The sequence below is a fragment of the Talpa europaea genome, assembly GCF_964194135.1.
Source record: "Talpa europaea genome assembly, chromosome: 12".
In the NCBI taxonomy this organism is placed as follows: domain Eukaryota; kingdom Metazoa; phylum Chordata; class Mammalia; order Eulipotyphla; family Talpidae; genus Talpa; species Talpa europaea.
Genome location: NC_140079.1, coordinates 7392739 through 7417760, shown reverse-complemented (window position 1 = coordinate 7417760; position 25022 = coordinate 7392739). Strand labels below are relative to the sequence as shown.

Below are 25022 nucleotides of genomic sequence, written 5' to 3'. Positions count from 1 at the left end.
ATGTTTAGGGCATCTGTATTTGTGCAGCTCAACTCCACCCCCACCCCCAGTGTTCAAACTCCCCAAGGACTCTGGGGAGGGGTCTCCAGCCTCAAAACCCAGAATCCTGGCTGCCCCTCCCCCATACCCACAACTGCTGGGGGGGGGACTCAGGGCTGATGATGGGGCATTTTAAACAGCTCCTCCTCTCCCTGTCTGTCACTCAAACCTCTCTTCTCTCTCCCTGTCTGTGTGTTTCTGTTCTCCCTGCCTCCACTGGGCCACCACAGGTCTGTCTGTAGCCTGAGGTACCCCCTGCTCACTCTGGTGCCCACTGGTGCTGTGGGAGAATGAACCAGCCACAGAGGATGGCGCCCGTGGGCACAGACAAGGAGCTCAGCGACCTCCTGGACTTCAGTATGGTAAGCCAGGACTGCCTCTTCGTGTTACCTCCATGCCCAGGGCTCCGGGGAAGCAGCATCTGCAGCTATCACCTCCTCTGGCCTGGACTCCAGCTTGTTCAGTGGGCAGGGTGACATCCCCATGACAGCGTGCAGCATTGGGACTCACATCAGCTTCCAAAAGCATCTGCCACCCAGGTGTTTGCCCAGGCGGAGAATGGGTTCAGTCACTGATTTACAGTTGGAGAAACTGAGACCCAGGGGAGGAGGCTGCCAAGAGCCTGCAGCCCCTTCATGGGTCCGCTTGACCCTGGGCACACTATGACCAGAGCCTTCTTGTCTGTAAAGTGGGCTCGATCGGGGTTATTCACTCCCATGTAGATTCACATTAAAGAGAGGGTGCTGAGTGCCAAGAGGACCCTCACTAAATGATCAGAGGGCATAGAAAGTAGGAGTAATGCTCAACTGTGTAGTCCCACAGAGGCTGCTGGGTAGGTCTCCAGGAACTGGTGCATGGTTGTTGGGAAGAAGACTGGGAGGAGTCTTGGGAAGCCTGTGGGTAGCACTGGCTTGGAGGAAGCGCTCAAATGTTGGGGGGAGGGTGGCATGTGAGAGTGGGTGCTTCCCTGAATTCATGGCAGATGGAGATTCAGGGAGGGTGCTGGCTTCTCCAGAGGTCACCCAGTTCACACAGGCCCAGTGAGGCCAACAATCTGGACTCCCATGGATGCCTGGAATAGGAGGGTACACAGAAAAACCAGGGCCTCCATTCCCCATCTGCAGTGGGCCGCCTGTCAGAGTGTCACGGGCTGTCGGCGTTTCCGGCAAACCCAGGACGTAAGTGGATGATGGTTCTGTGAATCCTGCCCTGCCCTGCCCTCCCCCAGGATGCACCATTTGATTTCAAACAGGTTAGGGCAGCTCATACCGGGGCCTCGCGACTGAGTTCTGTTAAGTAACAGTCCCCAAACCAAGATGGTCTCAGCTACTGTGCGGAAAAACAGCCCACGGGACAGAGGGCCTCGGTTCCGGAAGGGCCATGCTGGTATTTTTAAGCCCCATTTTATTTTTGCCTCCCCGGATGAGTAACCAGGGCCGTAGCCCAAGCTTGTTTTTTTGTTAAACTGACAAGTCACAGACCATTAGACTGGAACCGACCAGCTTGGAGCTGGGGAGGGCGCGTGGACATAAGCTCTCGCCTGCTACCCCCACCTCAGCCATCCTGAGGGCCCTGAGCCACTTGCCACCTTTTTTGTCCACGGACCTTTCCTACCGTAGCTCAGAACGAGTGACCCATTTCGCAGACGGGGAAACTTGAGACTGAAAGGGGTGAGATACCCGGGTTCTTCCCTCAGAGAGACCCAGAGCTGCATTTTCACCTACCTCATTAGAACAAGGAGAGTGGTGGAGCCAGTCAAGGGGCACAGAGGGCCCCCTCTCCATTACAGGTCACACCCCTCCTTCCGGCCCTCCCACTCGCCCCCAGAGAAATTGAGTTCATTTGTTTCTTTTAAAACGGTTTGTTTTTAAACAGAGACAAAAGATTTTTAAAGGGAAGTAATTTAGGGTTTAAGTGAAGTGTGAGTGGAGACCACTGCTGGGCAGCCCGCAGGAGGCTCAGCCTGCTGGTCCTCCTGTCCCCCGGAGCCCGGGCCCAGAGGTGCCCTGCGGCCGTGTAGGCTCTGAGCTGGGGTCCTCCCATGGGCCTGAGGCAGTCCTGGGCCTGCGCACCCAGCTTAGAGGCCAGGGGCAGGGGGAGTGTGACCTGCGGCCCAGCCAGACAACCAGTAGTGATGATATCACACCCCTCCCGGCCACGCGCTGTGCCCAGGATGCCCGCGCACCTTGGGGTTCACAGTGTCCAGTGTGGTAGAGCCAGGGTCCATTTCATATGCCAGAAAGCTGAGCCTCCGAGGGGCGCAGGGATTCTGGGCTGATTCTGGGGCCTCTGGAGGACATAGCTCAGTGTCCCCTGTTGTAAGTGACCCCTGGGGAGCAAAACAGAAAGGGAATGGAGCCCCCATCTCCTGTGAATTGGGATGTTGGCCCTCAGGCCTGGGGTCAGTTTGGTTCCAGTCCTGGCTCAGGCTGGCCCCTCCACCACGCAGGCCTCGGTTTCTCCAGTGGGACAGCTGTCCATCGTGGCCACAGCGCTCCAGGAGCTGGGCCAGCTGAGTGAGAGTCACATCTCAGTGCGGTGGGGGGTAGTCCCTGAAAACCCGCCACCACCACCCTGAGCCCTGCAGGAGCACCTCTGCTTGTCACTCCTGGCAGGATCAGATGTGCGGTGACCTCAGTTTCCCTCATGTAGAAGGCAGGGGGGCAGGACCCACTTCCCTGGTCCCTGTTGGGGCTCATGGTGGCACCCCAGGAATCACTCCCATAAATATGCTGGAAGGCTTGGGCGTCTGTCCGCCTCGCTCTGACCAGCTGCATTTAGTCACTCAGGCCGCAAACAGGGTCGGTAAAACCCAACCCTTGGGGCAGGGCAGGGACGTGTTTTGTCTTTTCCCTGGCAAAAGGGTTTGTTGATGTTGGGTTTTCCGGTTAATGCTGCTAAGCTGTTAATCTTCAGGGATTTAACACCCCGGGTATGGGTGAGCCGGGAGGGAGGGACAGAGTGCCGGTCGCGCACCCCTGAGCCGGAAGAACCACTAAATTGTGTTCGGTGCGAAGCTCGGCCTTTCTCTAGTCCCCCCAGCTTCCTGCCTCTGTCAGTCCCAGTGTCCCCTTCGAATGGGCACCTCACCTTCATCGGGTGCTGGGCAGCTGCTGAGCACAGAGGCTAGCGCGTGGGACACTGACCTGGGTCTCCTGTCCCCTGACCCTCCGGTCCTCCCCATGTTCCCGCCCCACGGGGCTGGGCACTCGCAGGAAGTGGGTGCACTTCCCAGGAAGGGTCATTACGCTGGGCCAGCAGTGGCCGGCAGAGCTTGAACGTCCGCCCCACTTGGTGTGCCCCCTTGAATGTGAATGGGGTTAGATTCTTGAAGTTGCAATTTAAAGGAAATTTCGTATCACTTTTAAGGACAGATAAATTGTATCAGGTGCTTACATTGGATTATCCGTCCTACCCCCCCAACAAACAACCAGGTTCTGTGGTCCATCCTGGCAGTTGTCAATCCCACACTGCACACCAGGGCCTGGAAGTCTTCTGGGCAGGTTGCCCCCAGGAGTGCCTATCTGGGGCATCGGGCCCCTTGTCTGCTTTTTTCCACTGGACCATGGGGACTCTGTGGTTGTCTGGAGTCCTCCCTGGGAGAGGGCCCACGGGCATAGCCGCGCCCCAGACTGTACCCCTCACCTGTTCCCCTTTCCTGCAGATGTTCCCGCTGCCGGTGGCCAATGGGAAGGGCCGACCTGCCTCCTTGGCCAGTGCCCAGTTTGGAAGCTCAGGTAGGATCCAGCTGTTGGGCTGTGCGTCGGTGGTATCCAGTGACCTGGGACCATCCAGGATTGGGGCAGCGCCAGAACCTAAAGCGGGGGGCGGGGGTGATGGTGTCTGGATACAGGGTCCCAGAGGAGAGGAGAGGGAGGTATGTTGAGGGTGGTGCCCAGGTGTGCTGGAAACAATGGGATGTTCCTGGGGTCTGGGTCTTCGAGTTCAAGCCTGGACATCTTGAGCAAAACAGATGGGTTGAGGAAGCTGTCCAGTCGTGGGTACCAGTGACAAGGCAAGGGACAGCAGACAGGGGCCTGAAGGGACATTTGGTGTGGCCAGGCAGCAGAGCTCAGGAGGGAGCTACCGTGAGGCCAGGGCAGTGGGTCTCTGAGGAGGTTGTGTTTGAGCAGACATGTGAGGGAGGTGGAGAGAGCATTTCCAGCAGGGTCATAGCTTGCATAGAGGCTCTGGGCAGGACCAGCCTGGCGTTTTGGCGGAACAGTGAGGAGGCCTGTGTGGCTGGAGGAGAGCAAGGAAGGGTGAGTGGGGAGGAGGCACAGGCAGGAAGGGAATAGGGCAGGTCCTGCTGGACCTTGTTGACTGCCATGGGCAATCTTTGTTTCACAGGCAGACTGTGTGGACAGAGAAAGGTGCTATTTGTGGAGTCTGTTCTGTCCAGGAGATTTGGAGGGCTCCCCTCAGGGAAACTGGAGCAAAAGAGCCCCTCACCCTCTGGGCTTTAGTCTTTTCTTTTCCTGGGGTCTCAGGTCAGAGCCTAGTCCTTCAATATTGCTGGGATTCTGGATAGAAGGTTTTGTCCTGGAGTGGTCTCCAGATTCCTTTAAGGGATTCAGGGGCTCTGGCTGGAGTAGGAGTGGATTTTGAGGGGTGATTAGTGTTCATAACCCGCCCCCACAGAGAGGGGCACCATATTGCTGCCTCCACTACCCTGCGCTGTCTTCCCCTTGGCCTGAGGAAGTGGCTGCAGGGCTGGCCAGAGTCCTCCCAGGAGTGAGGAAATCCCCGTGGGCTACCCCCCACCCACTGAAAACAGCCCCCTAAAGCCTGGACTGCTGCCACTTCCCTGCCCTGGCTGGGGGTCAGTGCCCAGGGACTTCCTGGAGGAGGTGGCATAGACATGTTCTCATCTACATGTGGACCTCTCTTTTCAGTCTTCCCTTTATACAGTATCCACTTAAAAGACCGGCAATTCCAGTAGCCAAAGCCACGAACCTGTGCACCACTTGACCCCGCAGGGATGTACGACTTGGGACACTGAGCCGGAGCAGGACCCCTGTAAATGTTCTCAGACTGGTTTTGTTTTGTGGTTTCTGCAGTCCCTTCTGGCCCCTTTAAGCACTTTGAATAGGGGAGAGGGTCTTGCCTTGAGCCTATTCCCCCCACCCTCACATCAGGACTGAGTGTTCTTGCTCATGAGCGACATGATGTGCTTGGTGTGGTGGGAACCCCCTATTCTGGAGTCACAGCTGGAGACCCCTCCCATTTGAGTTCAAGCAGTTTTTGCCAGCCTGAGCCCTGGGCATGGGGTGGGGGACAAGTCCGGTAGCCCTAAGACCTGAACTGAAGGACTCTCATTGCTGCCACTCACTCCCTCCAGGCACCAGGCAGGCTGAGCCTCAGTGTTCTTGTCTGTATGACTTGTCTGCCCATTGGCAGAGGAACAGGCAGGGCCACGGGAATGAGGGTGCTTGGTAAACTGAGATGTGGGGTTCATGGGGAAGGAGGGTCCTGGCCCAGACTCAAGAAGGGGGCAGTCTCCCAGCTCTGAGCTTCCCTCCACACCTCTTCCCCAGTGGAGCTGGAGACACCGGCTCTGAGGGGAGTTCGGTGGTCCGTCAAGGAGGTGACCCCGGGAACATCATTCTCTCCTAGAGCCTTGATGCTTTCATCAGTGTGGTGGCTGCTACCCACTCCCAGAGCTCAATCTTGGGGGATACCACCACTGGCGAAGTTTCCAAATGCTAGAGGTACCACCAGCTACACGCTCCCCGTGTCTCCTCGTGTTCCTGATCCAGCACTTACTTAGTGTTCCAGGCCCATCTCTGAGATACTGAGGGTTTTGATTCCAGAATACCACATAAGGAAATACCACAGTAAAGCAAGTAGCAAGGATTTGTTTGGTTCCCCAGTGCATCTGCAAGTTATGTGTACACGACACCGTAGTCTTTTAAGTGTGCAGTATAGCGTTGTGCCTTTTTTTTTTTTTAAAGATTTATTTATTTATACAAGAACTGGGGTACAGGTCAGAGGCGCGGGAGGGTGAAAGGATTCACCAGAGACACGGCAGGGAGCAGAACAGGCAGACAGACGACTGCAGTACTTTGCTGAGGGGAGCAGCTGGTACAACAGGACAGGTCCACGGCACCATGTGGAATTCTCGCCAGCCTGCTGGGAACGAACCGGTGCTGCAGAGGCTGCGGACAGCTTCACAGCGCCGCACTCAACCTGCTGCACCTACGCCTTAATTTTTATTTTTATTTTTATTTTTTTAAAGATTAATTTATTTATGCATACAAGAGCTGGGTCACAGGCCAGAGATGCCGCGCGCGTGTGCATGCGTGTGTCCCCACCAGAGACAGAGTGGGGAACAGAACAGGGAGATTGACTGAAATACACTGCTGAGGGGAGCTGCGGGAGAGCCAGGGGAGGTCTGCTGCACCATGTGGGGTGCTCCCTGGCCAGGGTCGAACTCGTGTAGCAGAGGCTGTGGATTGCTTCATAGTGTGGTGCGTTATAACCCCTTGTGCCACCAGGGAGACCCTGCCTTAGTTTTTAAATACATTATTGCCATCAAATGCTAGCCATCATCCAGTCTGTGGGAAAATGGCAACAGTAGGCTTGCTGGGCCCAGGACAGCCACAAACATGCAAATGGGGGGTGGGGAGTGGGCATGGTGTTTGCAAGGTATAGTAAAATGAGGTATGTCTGTATTTTGAAGTCGATGTGCTATCTTAAATTCAGTTTCTACTGTAAAATCATCCAGGGCCAGAGAGAAAGGTATTTCTGAGGGTAAATGAAATAGAAGCTGAGAGACAGGTCTGTTTACCTGGTCTGTGATTTACCTGGGCCATCTGTGTTTTTTGTAAAAGTGTCAGAGAGACAGGTTTCCTGGGGTTATCTAAATTGGAAGATTTTTTATTTTTAAAGATTTATTTATTTATGCATACAAGAGCTGGGGTGCAGGCCAGAGGTTATGGGGAGGTGAAAGGATTCACCAGAGATACAGTGGGGAACAGAACAGGTGGTCTACTGAAATACACTGTTGAGAGGAGCAGCGCGTGAGAGAAAGGAGAGGTTTGCTGGCCATGTGGTTCGGCTCCCTGGCCTGCTGGGGATCAAACTCATGCTGCAGCTGCAGATAGCTTCACAGTGCAATGCTTAACCCCTTGCCCACCAGGGAGGCCCAATTGGAAGATGTTTAAAAGATTGCTTTGCCATTCCCTCCCGCCCTCCCTGCTGGGAATGCCTCAGGCACACATCTCTAAGTGACAGTGTAGCCTCTGCCAGAAACACAGGGTCTGAGGTCAGAAAGCATCAGGATACACTGATGGACTGAGAGAAACAGCGCTCCTATTTTTAATTTCCCACAGCTATTGGTTGAGTAATTGTGAAGTGCAGGCCTGGAGTGAAATCCTAACCCCTGGGCAGGGCAGGGTCCACTTCCTGTCTTGCGTGGGACTCAGGGTTAGCGTGGACATCTGTTTCCTCAGGTAGGTTTCTGGAAGGCGACCTGCTGCCTGTTGTGGGCGGCATTCATGGGAAATGCCTCTCCGTGTCCCTGCCCTTAGCCAGCACCCGCATCTAAATCTCTTCCCTACCAGATTAGGTGGAAAGGACTTTGCCATTTCAGTGGGCACTGATTTGATTAATAACAGTTGATGGGTCATGAAGTTCTTGTTGATGAATTCCTATTACTATCCTGAGCTCCCTGCCCTGTTTTCCTGGAGTTGGATCATCTTTTAATTTTGGCCAACTTTAGGTTGAAATCATTGTAGATTCATAGAAAGTTACAAAGGAATGTGGAGGGAGCCCCTCTATGCACCCCTCCCCTTGTGTGACATCCTCTGTGACTGTAGCAGAACAGCACATTGGTTTTGACTCTGGTGCAGTTTACCGTGAAGTCCCCAGTGTCCCAGGTTTCTACACCGTGTCGTCCATGCGTGGCATCCTGAAGCCCCCGCCACCACCTTGAGCTGCAGAGCTGTCCATGCCTGCACAACCTCTGTCCTGCTGCTGCCCCTTCATAATCACGCCCAGCCCTCACTTCTGACAACCACAAATCTAGTCTTCAACTCCACAGTATTGTTACTTGTATGGAGTCTTGCAGTATGTAATCTTCTAAGATTGGGGTTTTTTCCTCAGTATAATTCCTGGTGATCTAGCCACCTAATTAACTGTAACAGTGATTGTTACAGTTGCTACCTGGTATTTTTTTTTTACAGCAACAATAATATGACTCACTAGCCACAATTTATGTTACCATTTGTTGAGCACTTAAGTGCCAGGCACCAAACTCAGAAAATTTAGTAAGTTTATCATCTTCATAGGTTAATGAAATAGGTGGTGGTTATACCTGTTTTACTTTGAGTTTAGTAATCATTCCAATTAACCACCTTTGCTCCTTTCTCGTAGTGGCCTATACCCCTACCCTATATTGGTCTTATTGAGTAACAAGAACTCTTTATGTAGGAAGGAAGGTAGTCTTTTGTCATTTGTATTGCAGGTTTTTTCCAAATTTTTCATTTACAAATTTTGTTACTTAAAGAGATTTATAGTTGTCTCAGTGATTTACAGGTTTAACTTTTTTTTAAAGATTTACTTATGCATACATGAACTGGGGTACAGGCTGGAGGTGTGGGGCGGGGAGGGGGGTGTGTGTTGAGAGGATTCACCAGAGATGGAATGGGGAACAGAACAGCCAGACTGACTGAAATATACTGCTGAGGGGAGCAGCGGGGAGACAGGAGAGGTCTGCTGTGCCATGTGGGTATCTCCCTGGCGGGGTTCGACCTCGTACCGCAGAGGCTGTGGCTAGCCTGCTCTCCTCAGAGATTTTGACACCAGGGAGGCCCTACAGGTTTAACTTTCATGTTGTCTTTTATTGTGACATAGTCTGTGTCATTTGTGGAAAATATTTAAGAATTAGATGACAGTTCATTCTGCAGCACAGATGTGACAATTGTGAGAGTCCCTGCTCCTTGTTGTGTCAGGTAGAGGGGTACAGAGAGATGCTGGAAGGGAGAAATGGGTGCTTTCCAGTCCTTGGCAGAGCAAAGAATGAACAGTAAGAGGGAGGTCAGAACCATAAAGTAAAGGGATTGAGCTACAGCCAATGAGGCCAGGTCCCAGCCAAAGGGTCACTTGTGGGGCTGTGCAGAACATACCTGCTAGAACCCTGGACCCAGAGGCACAAATGAAACTTGCAGCTGTTTGGAGGTACACCCCCAATTAGAGGCATTTATCTGTCAAATGTGTCCTTTAAAGGCCATGAAAGAAAAAATTATAAAACTTGCCCAAGGTCACAGGGAAGAACTTTTTTACTTCTAGAAAAGCAAAAATTTGTTCCTACTTTTAACATTACAAAAGTTTAAACCCCATGCCCTGTAAGTATTGACCATACTCCTTTCACAAAAATTAGTCACTTGTTTGTCACAAAGAAAATTTCTAACATTAAAACAAAGTATAAACATATTCTCTGCAAACAACATGGTAAAACTAGAAATAAAAGACCAGAAAGTAGAAACAAACAGAAAAAAACCTATCCACTTGGAAATATCAAAATTTCTTTTTAGCCACCTTTTGCATTGAAGAGGTAATTAAAACAATCAGATAGAAATCAGGCAGCCATGTCTATACATGGGGAAGAATTGTAGCCTTTGATGTTCTCTTCATTAGAACAGATAGAATGAAAAATGGATGAAGCATTTAAGTTAGGAGGTTATAGAACAACAGAATCAATTCAAGAAAACCTTTCTTGCTGGTTAAAAATGCCTCATAGCAATTCCTAAATTGGCAGTTACTCATGAATTTCAACAGTATCATGTGAAGAATATTATAGACAGGGAGTCAAGCAGTATGTAATCTGATGGTAGACATGATTCCCTGGAGATTCATCCAAGTTACTGGCTAGCAGTGGTTACATTGGCTAGCTCAATACCATTCAGTTTTAGTTACTGTAGTTTTTTTTTTTTTTTAAGATTTATTTTATTTATTTATGCATACAAGAGCTGGGATACAGGCCAGAGATATGGGAGGGTGAGAGGAGTCACCAGAGACAGAGCGGGGAACAGAACAGGCAGACTGACCAAAACACACTGCCGTGGGGAGCAGCGGGTGAGACAGGAGAGGTCTGCCACACCATGTGGGTTTCTCCCTGGCCGGCTAGGAATCGAACTCATGCTGCTGGGGCTGTGGACAGCCTCATAGTGCAGTGCTTAACCCCTGGCGCCACCAGGGAGGCCCTAGTTACTGTAGTTTTAGAGTGTTTTTATGGTCCTACCTCAGTTGTCCTTTCTTAGTGCCCCCAATATTTTCTTAGTGTCCTTTCTTAGTGCCCCCCCCCAATATTTTCAGACATACTGATTACTTCCCTGGGACTTTGGAGTAATTATATCCTGTGTCTCTACCCAGCTGTCCCCCCCCCCCCAAACAAACAAACAGAAAACCCTATTGGGACTTTTTTTTTTTTTTTAAAGATTTGTTTATACAAGCACTGGGTACAGTCAGAAGTGCAGGAGGGTGAGAGGACTCACCAGAGCCAGAGGGGAGAGCAGAGCAGGCAGACTGATGAAGCACACTGCTGAGGGGAGAGCAGGCAGCAGGAGAGGTCTGTGTGCCGTATGGGACCTTCACCCGGCGGCCGGGGATCAAACTGGCGCTGCAGAGGCCGCGGGCAGCTTCGCAACCCAGTGCTCAACCGCTGCGCCACCAGGGGAGGCCCCCTATTGGGATTTTGACATGATGTTCAATTCATAGATTAGTTTGGGGAGAACATTTGTCTTGTAAGAACCTGGCACCCTCCAATTGTTTTCATTTTTGGTCCTGTTAGTTTTGAAGTAAACTTGGAAAATTGAAGTATAAGACAGTCTTTTAGTAGGTTTTTTTTTAAGCCATGGACTTTCCAGTGAGGTGAATTTCTAGGTATTGTGGGATTTTCCATGTGTAATTCTGGATCTTTTCACCAGGCTTCCAACCCTGTTCCTCGTGACTCTTCATTGTTCTCACCTTTCTCTGAGTTGGTTTTGCTGGTAAGCCACCAAGCTGCCCTTAGACCTCTTGCCTCCCTCTCACATCAGTGATGTTTCCAGAACTACCCAGCACCTGCTCTTTGGCTTGTTGTCAGTAGGACCGACACTGGCTGTCCATTCCAGAGGCTCAGCTTTCTCTGTGTGTGCGTCATGTGAACGTGTTTCCTTCCGGTCTGTGTGGGCTCCCCTCAGCATGTTGATTCCACCTCCAGGCTCCTTGAGTTTGGGGTATGATCCTGCATCCTTTAAAGACCAGTGTTTATATGTGATCCTGAGTCTTGTCAGTCTGCTGTTCCTTCTCTCTTCGCTGTGTTTCTGAATCATTTTCTCTGAAATCATCTTGAACGAGATGGACCCTGGTTCCCTGGTGCATGGAAACCATGGGGGTTTGCATCCTGACTTCTCTGGAGATTCCTGATTTCTTCTTGACCTGTTGAGATTTTGCCCGCTTGTCAATTCTAGCGTTTTCTTAGGGAAAAAGGCATTCATTTCAGGTATATTTTTAAATTCCTAATGTTGTCAATAACCAAAGGCACCTCTCCCTCGTCCTGCTTGTCTTGCTGGGAGGTAGAGCTCACTTCTCCTCCGGAAATCTGTTTAGTTTCTCATTTTGTTCTTTTGCTCTTGGTTCTGCTGCCTCAGTCTTTTATCTGTGTTACTGGTTTTTCTTCTAAGAATTCTGGTTTATTGTTGAATCGATACTTACCAGTTGACTGCTTTTTTCTACCTCTGAGTTCCTCCGTTTTCAAATTTGTTTTTTTAACGTTCAGCCAAAGTTCTATTCGTTTCTATTCTCTGTAGTAATCAAGGGTGTTGAGGATTATAAATTTTCCTCCAAGGACCACTGTTGCCATGTTCTGTTGATCTCAGTAACGTATATTTTTGTTAACCCTTTTACAGATATAATAATACATGTTGCATTTTTATACAAACATACTGTTACATATACATTAGATGTAATAACTTAAAAAACTTTCCCCACTGAGTCAAGGTCTCACACAGATTTCTGATTTCCAGGTTGGGAGAGGAACATTTGTCCTTGAATGGCTTAATTTCTAGGCCACCAGTGTCTCCCTGAGATGTGGGCCTCTTTTGTCACTCCTCACGAGTGCTTGAGGGACAGTGGACATGGAGCTGTGAAGTCTTTGCCTCCCACCCACCACATTTAGGTTCTTCAGCTGTTTTACAGTGAGGCCCCAGAGCCGTGCCGCGGCCCCCGCCGTCATGTGTCTTGGTCTTGCGTGACCTCGGGGCTGCTGTTTATATCTGGCTGCCGGGCACGGGAAAACTCGGGTCAGTGGCCTAGTCTTCCCAAGACGTTTTGTTCCAGAAATGTTTCCTGTAGGTGCTGTGTTTTTGGAGTTCAAGAAATTAAGGCCACGTCTGCATTCTTCCATGCTAGGTTAAGGTTTTCCTATCTTGACGCTTCCTTCTTGAAAGCTGCGTCCATGTGGCAGCTGTTTCCCTGAATCGCGGCTGCACTGTAGCGGGCTCATGGTTTTAAACAAGAAACTTAAACCTCCCATTTCCTGCTCTCCCATCCCCAGAGGTGGAATCACATCTCCCTCTCCTCCAGGGAAATGGAGCAGTGAGCTCCTGTTCATCTCTTCCCCCACCCTGGTATGTGGTTTAAATAAATTGCCAATTTTAATTGTTAAAAATTTAATTGTAAATTTGCCGATTGTATGTTTGCATCCCTTGTGTAACACACATGTCATCTTTGTATCATCTGCTGCTTGTTACGAAACATTTTGAGCAGGCATCTTGGGTTCCTCGTACCTCAGTTTCCCCATCTGTAAAATGGGAGCAATCGCAGCTCTGTTTCAGGATTTGGTAAACAGTAAGGCGCCTATGGGCGCCTATCAGGACCCTGGAATCTCCGGCCCTCAGCCTCAGGCACCCACCACGTGCCTATTACAACTTCCCAATGTGTACGGTTTGTTCTGATTCCTTTCCCAGGCCGGAGTGTTTTCTGCAGTGGTTGTCTTTCCAGTAAGGGCACATCAGCACCGTGAGGCTTGCACACTCCCGTCCATGGGCATGACAGCTGGGGACAGAATTCCTGGGTCATCTCCTGTCCTTGCTCCGACTGTCCCCTGGTGCACCCTATCCATCCTTAGCATCCAGCCAATTCCCATACGTTTATCTTAACCTGCTCCGCCTTCTCATTCACGTTTTCTGGACTGTCAGTGAGCTTTGTGGCTGGCTTATGGTGTCGTTCTCCCAAGGGGGAGTCCAGCTCTCCACCCTTGGGACTGCTGTACTTCTCCGCATCCCATTTCTCAGATTCTGTCTCCTTCCTCCCAGCCTGGGGCATTTCCAGAACTCACCCTTCTAGATGATCATCCCTTCTGCATCTTCCATTCTGCTTCTGTGGCCTCTAACGCTGCTTTAAAACTTCCCATGATGTCGTGTTAACTTCTTCCCTGTGTTTTCCCCACTTTCCCCCCCTTCTTATGAAATCTCATCTTCTGTCCCAAAGACCCCACATGTGCTGTAACTTCCTCAAGGGCTCTGCGAGTCACGTCTTGCACATGCTCGTATCTGGAGCAGGCCCTGTGCTAGACCGTGGCCTTTGTCCTTGTTTCCTCAGGCCTGTTTCTTGCACATCCTAACACGGCTTCTAAACTCCTATTTGAAGGCAGAAGGAGCAGCCAGCAGGGTGGGTCCCCACATTGGGGTAACACATGGGTCCCTGTGGAGCCTGAAGGAGGAGGGAGCTTTCTGTTATAACTTTGGGGGTCTTTATGTTACCACTTAGGTCACAGATCTGAAATTCTCCGGGGGATGGGGGGCGCGGGCAGCTTCTGCAACGGGGTCCCCATTTCTCTGAGTTACTTAGGACCTTTCATCTGAAGACAGGCTCCAGCTACCAGGGAAGCCCCTGGGGCTGGGCTTGCTGCCCTGAGGCTTACAAGAGATGACTTGGAGTGAGCCAAATCTGAGGCCCTGCCTGCCCTTCACTTTTCTCTCTGCCCAGGGGTGTGTCCTGCTGCTTTGGGGGCTTGGTGGTCCCATTAGGCTTAGAAAGGGTGGGGTGTGGCCTCTACTTATGTACTCCTTATCGGCAGATCCTCTGGCTCAGGGTCTTCTGGGTGCTCTTACGTTCCCAGCCCCTCAATTTGGGGGCAGATACAAGGGCCCTGAGCCGCTCGGACCCTGCAGCTCATGCTGGGAGATCCTTGCATCTGGTGTCCCCTGGGTGCCCTGAGCTGTCCCCTGTTGTGTCAGTGATGTGTGTCTGATTCTTTTCAGAACATGGTGGGGAGGCAGGCAGAGCCATTGACCACAGTGACCATGGAAAGCTTGATAAAATGTACAATTCCGCAGGTCAGAAAAAGGCACACTTGTAAATGTCCAGAGGGCAAATGAAAAGTGGCAGCGCAGAAACTGCGAGTGTCTGGCATAGGGCATTCTCCCTGCAGCTGCTCTCTGAGTTTGAGATGATGGAAAGGTAAAAAGTTGCCCATAAAAAAGTCACAAGAAGAGAGGAACACCTCTCTCTGCCTCTCCCCTCCTTGAAGAAAGGCCACCCCCTAAATTCAATCCTCCCCCCACCGTGAGACCAGAGGCAGGACTGCCCAGCGCTGGGCTATTGGGGATTAAAGTTGTAGCGAACGTTGAAGGGAGAAAGGGCAGCTTGCACGGCCTCCTGCTCTTGCTGGGCTGCAGGAGGACCACGCACAGCGCACCGGCCCAGTGGTTGCTCTTTCTTCAGATGTGACCGAGATTCATAATGGTTATTTTTATTGTTAATATTTCTTAGTCTTTCCCTTTTGGGGCCTCACTTTCCAATATAGCAGCCACTTGCCACAAACTGCTGTGTAAATTTACATTAATTAAAATCCCATAGAACTTGAAGGTCCTTAGGCAGGTGGCGCTGGCCACCTTGTAGGCGATTGGTCTCTGCATGGCTGCCTGTGAGGACAACCATGGACAGCAGGGTGGGTCCCCACATTGGGGTAACACATGGGTCCCTGTGGAGTCTGAAGGAGGAGGGAGCTTTCTGTTATAACTTTGGGGGTCTTTGTGTTACCACTTTGGTCACAGATCTGAAATTCTGGAGGGGGCAGCTTCTGCATGGGGGGTCCCCATTTCTCTGAGTTACTTAGGACCCCTCATCTGAGGACAGGCTCTAGCCACCAGGGAAGCTGTGATTGTCCTTTTGGAGACAGGTTAGGTGATTTGTGGTGCAACAAAGAAATAAAACACTTGTGGGGGCGCAACCCCATACCAGACAATACTGGGGACGTGGAGGGGGCTGGGTTGGGAAGGACAGGGGCGTTGAGGGTTGAGTCGGGGGAAGATCTAAGAAGAGATTGGTCTTTGTCCTGAGAGTGCTAGGGGGCTGTGGGGGGTGTTAGAGGAGAGCAGGGTTTGCTTCTACGAGCCCCATTAAATTGCTGTGGTGGTGGGGTTTTGGCAAGGAAACCCGGAAGTTGCTGCAGGGACTCCACCCAGGGCTGTCGCTGTGGGAACAGAGGGTCACGTCAGGTTGGCCTGAGGCCACTAGGAACAGGCTGTGGAGTGAAAGATCTAGTGTGTGCATGGGTAGGGGGTGCGTACAGAGCGGGACTTGAAGACGGATCCCCCAGCAGTCTGATGACCCCCCCTGGTGTGGTGCCTCCTGGTTGAGGCTGGGACTCTGGACAGAGCTGTGCCCGGAGGCACGTGACCGTGTTGGCATTCACTGTCATCCTCCACACCCCCAAACCGAAATCTGTTGATTGGGCCTCTTGGTACGGAGGAGCCAGCCCTGGACTCTTCATCTATACCCAGTGGCCGGCCAGTGTCTGTCGTGCTGCTCTGCCTCTGCCAGTGAAGTCCGTGCCAGTATGACTCTATTTACAAAAGCAGGACTTGGGCCCCAGTTTGCTGACCCAGCATGGGATGTTGGCCACTCAGCCGCAGACAGTGTGACTGTGCCTGACAAAGCCCATTGCCCCGTTTCGGGGGGGCTTCAGGCAAGGGTACACCAAGGAGGTGACCCAGCAGGCTCCAGGCAGGAAGCCTCAGCATTTGTTGGGTGCCAGCTGTACCCCCAGACCTGCAACTTTCCTTGTCACCCCTGGCTGACGCAGACTGGGATGGCCGGTGCTCCAGGGCCTCTTGCAGCCAGGATTAAGCTGAACGGAGTCTGTCCCAGGCACCCACCTCCACCAGCACTTCACCCCCAGCATTTAAAAAAATTATCCTGCAACAGCAGTGTCTTATCCTATTAGTACAATTTAACGTGAACAAGGAATGCATCATAAATATTCATGGAGAGCTATTAAAATGCATAATTAATTGGTGTGGGGATTTTAATAACTATTAGTGGTGTGTTGGGGGAGGGGTATTCCTGTTTTTGTAATTTCCACTGTAAGGAAGCCAGGGCTGGGTGAGGGGTTTTCCAGAAAGGGTGGAGCAAGACCCCGCTGTCTCTGCCAGGTGCTTGTGGTGCCCATATGAAGGCTCACCCCTGGGTGTGAGACCCCAGGAGTCCCTTCATCAATGCTGGACCTGGGGGGGGAATGCCCTGCTTGCTGAGTCAGGTGTCACTCAGAACACAGGCTGACTGTGGACTTGGAAGGTGGCCTCACTGCTGTTTTGGGGGTGCTCAGTAGCTGCTCACTGAGGGGTGGGAGCTGTGGCTAGAGTGGGAGGGGACAACAGACAGGTGGACCTATAGGAAACAGGCTCAGAGCACTCACTGGTGCTTGGCCCAGGGTCATTCCCACCTTGCAGTTCACTCTAACTTGGAGCCCAGATGGGGTGCAGACACCCCAAGGTGGCAAATGCTGGCTGGATTCCCAGAGACCTTGGGACCCCCTTCCCCCTTGCATTGTAATCACAATGGAAATTTTTGATTAGAAAACAAAGTATAAATGAGATATATGAATATTCATTAGACCAGGAGCTTGGTATGCATAATCATGCAAATTACACAGCAATTAAACACCAATGGTGGGGGGGGGGTGATTAACACAAAGGCACCAAAATGGAAGGAGGTAGTTTGAAACAAGTTTCTGGTACAGATGGCCAAGAGGGTCGGAGGTGAGGGTAAAGGGTTTGGGCTGCAGTGCAGACAGACCCTCCCCCCACTCTAGCCTGTGGGGGGAAGCTTATGTCCAGCACCCTCCTTCCACACCGTTCTCCCAACCTAGCCTGACTTAGGGAGACTTCAGGTTCAGGATTGGATGTAGACATTCCCCGTCCTGCAAAGTAGGATCTGTTCAGAACTCCATTTACAGAAGAGGGAAACTGAGGCACAGGGAAGGACCGGGAGCGCCTCCCCTTCTACTTTTCCAGACTGTGTGCTCTGTGACCCCATAGAACGGGGGAGTCAGAGCCTCCTGCCTCAGAAAGCTTCTAGTACCCACTGCCTGCAGAGTGGGGGAAATTCTGGAGCCCTGGGCGGGTGCCTGCCTTTCAAAGTGTTCCGAGAGATAAGCACCCCACACTGCCCCGCCCTGCCTCTCCAGACCAAGGTTCTGGTCCCCTGCTTTGTTAACCCCTGCCACACCTTGGGCCTCTGGCCTGTCAGTGAAATAGAGGCTCCTGTTTGTTTATGCTTCTATCTGAAGGAGTTTGGAGTGATGCCACCCAAGGGGCCACCAGGCACTGTAGGCAAAGATAGCTCCTACGGTGATTTCAACAGAGGGATGGCCCTGCCTCCCAAACTGGCAGCGAGTGCCTTGCCTACTCCACAATGCCCTGGTGAGCTCTTTTTACATGGTCAGGAGAAGCTGATGCCTCAGCCTGGCATGGCCAGCCCTGGGGCTGTGGGGAGAGGAGGCTCCATGTGAGTAAGAGTCCTGCCTGAAGCGGGCATGGTGGCTGGGACTTTGATGGATGGGCAGGTGGTGGTCAGCAGAGATAGCCGGTAGAAGTTTCTTGAGTGTGGACTTGTGTTGCGCGGAGTGCAGGTGTCGGGGAGGGTTTGCTGCTCCGCCGGGGTCAGTGTAGACACAGGGCTGGGCTGGCGAGACGCACAGCCTGTGTGCTGGCGAGGGGCGTGCCTCCCTGTGCGGCCTGTGCTCTGTGCGGGTGTCGGTGGGTTGTCACCCTGTCTCTCTCTTCCCACCCTGCAGGTCTGGAGGACCGGACCGGCTCGGGCTCCTGGGGCACTGGCGACCAAAACAGCTCCTCCTTCGATGCTAGCCGGGTGAGGAACTGCGGTGATGCCGAGACCCTTGGGTCTTCCTTCTCTGGGGTGGGGGTGTAGGAGGGAACTGAGGCTGTGCAACCTGGTCTCCAAGATGTGGGTTCAGGTTCTGACTTGACTTAGGTGCTTGCAAGCATGCCTGCCCCCTAAACCTGTTCCCCAGCTATGAGATGGGGGTGTCCCCAGCAGTCCTTACCTCACCTCATTTCTTTGCAGACCTACAGCGAAGGCGCCCACTTTGGTGAGTCCCACCCCAGCCTTTCTTCGTCCACATTCCTGGGCCCCGTACTTGGAGGTGAGTGTCACACAGCGGGCCTGGAGTCGTGCTCGGGAGGCCGGTGCTCAGCCTGGGCCTGGGCTGCCCACTTGGTGCTGTGACTTGCACTCCCTCCCTGGGTGCTAGAGGCAGGAAGGCAGTTTTGGACTTGGGCTCCCCTGCTCCCAGGTGAGCAGTCAGGAGTCCTGCAGACTCGAGGAGTCAGAGCCTGCGGGACCCTTGAAGATGGCCTGGACAGTTGTGGTCTCTCCCGCGGGGTGGTGGTACCGGGCCCCATGCTCAGCCAGGCCCCTCTGCCTGTCTGAGGGGATGTTGGGAGTGACCACAAAGGTGGGAGCTCTGAGGAATCCGGGGTCTGCTGCTGTGGCTCAGCTCCCTCCTTGGAGCCGGGGCTGTGATTTGGGTGTTTTAATTCCATCCCATGGTGATCCTGAGACGAGGCCATTCCAGTGACAAGCCCGTTCGTGGGCGTCTCCGTCACCAGCAGTTTCCGAGCTCAGGGTGCATCATCGGGTCTGTGGCTGCTGTGGAGCTGGATGTGTGAATTGTGGGTGGGGAAACTTGGGGGCCAGCCTTTGCCCTGGTCCCTGAGAGGAACGTGGGAAGGGGAAGGGGTGGCATCCCCTGCTGCTGTGGGTTTGTGCCCAACTCCCCACAAACGTGCAGAGCTCGGGTGGCCTCAGCACCTGCAGGGGTTCGGGTTCCCTCTGACTCCTCCCTCCTTCTGCTCTTCATCTGGGCAGTTCCCATGTCTGCGCCTGGCCACCTGATTCCAGAGCGCAGCTGTGTCCAGGCCCCCCATGCCCTCACTGTCTCAGAGACCAGGAGGGCAGTGTGACGTTCCGGCTGGTGGCTGGGGGCCAGCAGGGACACGGTGCAGTCTTGCTCCCTGGGCTTGTTTCTTCATCCGCTGAAGGAGACAGTGGGGCTGGTGGGGTGGCAGGGCCAAGCAGCCCAGGGCAGGGTCAAGATTTTGTGCACCTGTGACCCCCAGCCCAGGCTGGCTTCCCAGCAAGACCTTCGTAGTTTTGTTCCTTGCTTTTTGCCCTTGTCTTACTCTCTTGTGTGGGCCTAGTGCCTGCTGTATTCCTAAGGCACTCGTGGCGCCTACATGATCCCCTCCCAGAGCTCCGACTTCCTCTCCTCACTACTCATTCGTTCTGTTCAGGAGACCTTTGTTTGGCTCCTGCCATATGCAGAGCCTGGACCGTGGAAGCCCAAAGAAGTGATGCCCACATGTGCAGGGGCAGCCCCTTTCTTGGGCCAAGTGCAGCACTCTGACTAGACTTCAGCTTTGCTCCCCTTGCTCTGGGCAGAGGGAAGCGGTGTCACCCCCAGGCTGACCAGTGGCGGGGGTGAATCCCCTTTGGCCCTCAAGCCTGGATTTGTAGGGTCCTAAGTGGGCCTCATGTCCTCTGTACAGGTGGTCACTGGAGGTTGGACTGGCGGGTATGGCTCAGGGGGCACCCAGCTTGTCACTGACATTAAACAGTAAGACCCTTTTTCCCCACAAGCCCCAGCTTTTGTTCCAGAAGTTTCACTGAAATTGTCCTGCTTTCAAAATAAACTTGCAGAGTTTTCCCCCTACTTTGAGAATAGTTTAAGTCAGTCAAATATTGTAATTCCTCCATCGCAGCAAGCGGTCACTCCTCCCTGGTGTATCTAGGCTGGCGCTGGCCTAAGCCAGAAGCAGACTTTGTAGCTGAGGTATGAGTGATCCGGAGATGTTGCCTTCGGAGACCTGGATCCAGGCGTCTCTGGGGGCTGGAGCTCGAGGACACTAGTACTCCTAGCTTGTCCTGGGCATCTAGCACCCTGGGGAGTCAGCACCTCAGGACCTTGAGTGGGGGAGTGCACTCTCCCTGGGGAGAGCAGGGAGGCACTGAACTTGGTGTTGAGTCACCTTGGGGCCAGAGGATCTGGAGGGGGCTCCTGGTGTGGCCAGGTGTCCGCTCACTCTTGTCACAAGGGCCGGTATCGGACCTCACCTCCGCGTGTCCAGGCGTTTGTGTCCCATCGTGCTTCTTTGCAATGTGCACTTAGTAGCGCCTGCTGTATGTAGGCGTGTTAGGTGCTGGGGTTGCCTCTGAGTCTTTCTCCTCCCCTCCAGGCAAGAGCAGTGAGCGGAGCACCTACACCACCTTTGCAAGAGACTCAGGTGTTGGTGGTTTGACTCAGGTGAGGACACGGCCCCATAGGCACCCAGAGGTAGGCAGGGTGGGTAGCACCCCACTTTCTAGACTGGAGGGGACAGCATATCTAGATGGGACCTTGTTGGGATGACCCCTCTCTCATGGGTTGTAACTTTAAGCAAATTCATCAGTTCGTCCCTTTGGTCTATAGGTAGATCCATGGCTGAACTGAGTTCTGGTCACTCTAGCAGCTAAGATAGGACCTTGCCCTGGGTCAGGCCAGGGGTAGAAAGGAGCAGAGGGGACCTAGGGAAGGTCTTGGCCCCCAATCCACGGCCCTTTCTCCCTGGGTACCCTGTGCACAGCCAGAGGGGCTGAGAGAAACACTCACCCACCCCCAGTGCCAGACAGGAAGCCCAAGCCTGGCTCTGCTCCTCCCTGGCTGACCCATGGTGCAGCCTCAGCACCTCTGCCCTGTGCCTTTCAGGGAACCCACCCTACAGGCCACCAAGTACGACAGAATTCTCACTCATGCCCACCTCAGCTACAGTGATCCCAGCATGGCCTCCAACCCTCGGGCCCTCTCCCATGTGCTTGCGGGCCTCATTTTTGTTCCCACTGTTGACTCTCCTGAACCGCAGTTATGAAGTAAATGGTGCCGCTGTTGGTCCCCAACACCTCAGGCCACAGAAACACAGCTCCCCATGGCCAGGGATGGTGCAGAGGGCACTTCTGAGGGTCACTGTCATCCCTCCTGATCCAAGTGGTGTGAGCCTTCACAGTTGTCCTCTCTCTTGACCAGAGTTGAGCTGGGGCCAGGCACCGGCATAGCTTCTACTGACATCTGCTTATGCCCTCCCCCAGGCTGGCTTCCTACCCAGCGAACTGACCCTCGGCAGCCCCGGGCCACTGTCCCCCTCAGGTGTCAAGGGTGGTTCCCAGTATTATTCCTCCTACCCTGGGCACCCTCGGCGGAGAGCTGCAGATGGCAACCTGGGTGAGTAGGGTGACCGGGAGGCTAGGAGGATAGCAGGGAGGGGTGGGCACTCTCTGTGCTGTTGGGTGCTGGCTGGACGCTGGGAGGCACGGGCAGCAAACCAGGAAAGAAGCAAACACGGCCGATTCTGTCACTCATAGAGGTCGTGTTCAGACCACAGGTTTCCCAAAACACCCGGTTAGCTCACAGAATGGGGGTTCGGGGTTAGGTGTCTGCCAGGACTCCGCCTGGTGCTGTGAGTGTTTCTGTCAGAAGACCCTCATCTAATACTCATGCATGGTGCCCTGTGCGCAGGACCTGCAGGTGGCTCTCCTGAGCTCTCCACGGGAGCACAGAAAATGGGACAGGCAGGACATTTCAGTCGACCCCAAGAAGGACTCTCAGTCCAGTCTGGGTAGTTCCACCTCTACTGACACGAGCGTGTCTTTCACGGCTCTGTGCAAATAACCACAGGCTTGCCGAGTCGCATGGCTCAGCAGTGGGTGGGTGAATTCGTGAACTTGAATCTGGCTCTGTGAAAGATAAGAATGGTGGGGGGGCGGTGCGTGATGGCAGTAGTAGAGTCCTGGCCCCCACCCCAAATTCTCACATGTCTTTAGGCCTGTGCACGAGCCGAGGCTTGAAGTAGTTTTATGAAAAGGGATGTTCAGGAATCTCTTCTCTGAGGTGCAGAGTTGGGACTTTTCTCCTGACCCCCTCGCCAGTGACCGTTGTCTTCCCGGGGGGCCACTCAGCCCCTCCTTTGCATCCCTACTGGGTGGGGCCAGGTGAGGTGCTCACTCCTCTTATTCCTGATAGATGTGCAGCCCAAGAAGGTCCGGAAGGTTCCTCCAGGCCTCCCGTCCTCGGTGAGTCATGGACTGGGACAGGGACCCCCAAAGTCAGGTGCCTCTTGTACCCCTAAACTTGGGGGCTAGAGGCATAAGGAAGGTCTGGGAACACCACTCCACTTAGGGTTCTGAGCTGAAATCCCACAGCTCTACTGAACTCGCTCAAGGTTTCCTCTTGGACCTTCAAGCGAGTTGGGAAGGTTCTGTCTTCTCTCTAGTCTCGATCCTTTTTTTTTTTTTTTTAATTATGGCTTTATTTTATTATTATTTTTTAAAGACTTATTTATTTATTTATCTATACAAGCACTGGGTACAGTCAGAAGCGCGGGAGGGTGAGAGAATTCACCGGAGCCAGAGCGGGGAGCAGAGCAGGCAGAAGGACTGAAGGACACTGCTGAGGGGGGCAGTGGGCGGCAGGAGAGGTCTGCGTGCCATGCGGGACCCTCCTCCGGTGGCCGGGGAGCAGCCGGGGATCGAACGGGCGCTGCAGAGGCTGCGGGCAGCTTCGCAACCCAGCGCTCCACCGCTGCGCCACCAGGGAGGCCCCTCGATCCCTCTTGCTTTAGGAGAAGGTCACCTCCTGTGGCCCAGGTGCTATAGAAAGGTTATGAAGGGGGATCCTGGGAGCTGGATCAGGCTGGAGGCCCCTTAGGGACTGTTGGAGAGGGTCCTCCTCTCCCTTAGTGGCTGTTTCAGAGGGTCCCCCTCTCAGCCTTGCCTCGGGATCTTCCCGGAACCCCTGCCATCTCCCACCCCATCCACTGGGGTTCAAGCTGCCCAATGTCCCCTCTGCCTAGCTGTTGGCTGGGTGCCAGATCAGCAGATGGTGTCAGGCCGTCAGTGGCTTAAAGCACTGTGCTCCTGCAATTTAATTATGTTGGAAAGAAGTACAATTTGCTGGATTCCCCTACTTGGCTTCCCTCTCTCTGCCATGGCCTCCAGGAGCCACGGGCCCACCTGGCGCGTACCAAGCTCCATGCTCAGGGTTAACATCAGAGGTTGACGCCTAACTGAAGGTGTGCAGTTCAGATGGTTTCAAACTCAACTCACAATGTCATCAGTTCCATTTTCTCACCTGTTTCCTTGAACATCAGAGCTAAAGAGTCCCCTGGACCCACTTTGTCCTGCCCAGCATTTAGACCCCGCTTTCTACTCCATTGCTGGAGCAGACGTGACCAGTTGATTCAACACTTTGCTGCAGCCTCAGACTGAATTCTGACTCGGCAGGATTGCTTCTGATTATAGAACTCCTTTGCTGTCTTACTGTTCTGGGGCAGTCAGGGTGGAACATTAATCCAGGGACCTGCCTCTGAGCCTCCCCCCACCCTGGGGTGGTGTTGATCAGACCTGAGGCCAAGGGAAGTTCCAGCACTGGGGGGCAGGAAAGAAGGAAGCTAGGCTTTGATGCATCAATAGGAGGGAAAAGACATTCTAGGCAGGGAGTCCTGCAAAGCCCTAAGTGTGAGAGGTGGGAACTGGGGCACAGGAGGTGGGGTGTGGAGGAAGAACAGCAGAAGTAGAATCTGGTACTGTCTAAGCTTCAAGTGAGGGATGGTTTCAGGGGAACGGTTAGGCCAGGGCAGAGAAACAGGTGGGCGGAGTCAATTGCTGTTAAGACAGGGCCAGGACTGGGGTCAGGGCCAGCTAGGGGTGAGGGAGCAACCAGTTCCCAACCCACCTCCTGCCTGACTACCCCCGCCACCCCCTGCAGGTGTATCCACCCAGCTCAGGTGATGACTATGGCAGGGATACGGCCACCTACCCATCCACCAAGACCCCCAGCAGTGCCTACCCTGCCCCCTTCTACATGCCAGGTATGTGGGGGCCTGCCCGGGAGGCCTGGGGCTGGGTCTGGAGTCACTCTGCCCACACACGTCACCATCCCCCTCTCCACAGACAGCAGCCTGCACCCCTCAGCTGAAATCTGGAGTTCTTCAGGCCAAGCTGGCTTCGGACCTATGCTGGGTGGGGGCTCCTCCCCACTGTCCCTCCCGACTGGCGGCAGCAACTCTGTGGGAAGCAGCAGTGGCAGCGGGTTTGGCAGCCTGCACGAGCGCATGGTAGGCCCTGCCAGGTGGAGTGGGTGTAGACGGTTGGCAGTCGCTCTCTCTGACCCCCTCTGACTCCATCCTTACCCACAGAGCTACCAGCTGCATGGAGCGGAGGCGAACGGCGGGCTCCCAGCTGTGTCCACCTTCTCCTCAGGTCCCGCAGGCGCGTACGGCAACGTCTCCGGCCACACAACCCCTGTCAGCGGGGCCGAGAGCCTCATGGGTACAGCCCCCACCCCATGGCCTCACCATCTCTGTGCTGGAAACCTGGGTGGGAGCGGAAGTGTTCTACTGGACCCCTCCCCGCTCCCAGAGCTGGGCCCTTGTTATATAAAGGATGTCCCGTCTGTCCTGAGCCCACCCCTGGACTCCGGACTCCTGGACTCCTCGGTGGGGCCCTGCCAGAGTTTGCAGTTAGCTCTTTGAGGAATGGGTTTTCCATTTTATAGCTGGGGAAACAGGCTCACAAAGGGGAACTGCTCACCCAGGGCCCACTGGCCTCTGTGAGGACATGGAGATGTCAGACAAAAACTACACCAAGTTGGAGGCTGCTGAGTG

At 53.5% G+C, this 25022-nt stretch overlaps 1 protein-coding gene across 3 annotated transcripts in view; it reads left to right on the top strand.

Moving 5' to 3' along the window:
• Positions 1 to 323: 323 nt before the first annotated feature.
• Positions 324 to 25022, top strand: part of TCF3 (transcription factor 3) — a gene marked incomplete at both ends in the record, with an annotated part of 33000 nt that continues 8301 nt past the window's right edge. For 2 of the 3 annotated variants that reach the window (XM_084250695.1, XM_084250694.1), the window contains 10 exons: positions 330 to 401; positions 3704 to 3776; positions 18104 to 18177; positions 18394 to 18472; positions 20565 to 20632; positions 21451 to 21583; positions 22382 to 22431; positions 24125 to 24227; positions 24310 to 24473; positions 24555 to 24687. In XM_084250695.1, coding sequence (XP_084106821.1) covers positions 330 to 401; positions 3704 to 3776; positions 18104 to 18177; positions 18394 to 18472; positions 20565 to 20632; positions 21451 to 21583; positions 22382 to 22431; positions 24125 to 24227; positions 24310 to 24473; positions 24555 to 24687 — 949 coding nt within the window. Of the gene's footprint in view, positions 402 to 3703; positions 3777 to 18103; positions 18178 to 18393; positions 18473 to 20564; positions 20633 to 21450; positions 21584 to 22381; positions 22432 to 24124; positions 24228 to 24309; positions 24474 to 24554; positions 24688 to 25022 lie in introns of all 3 variants that reach the window. The other variant, XM_084250696.1, reaches the window with a different exon arrangement.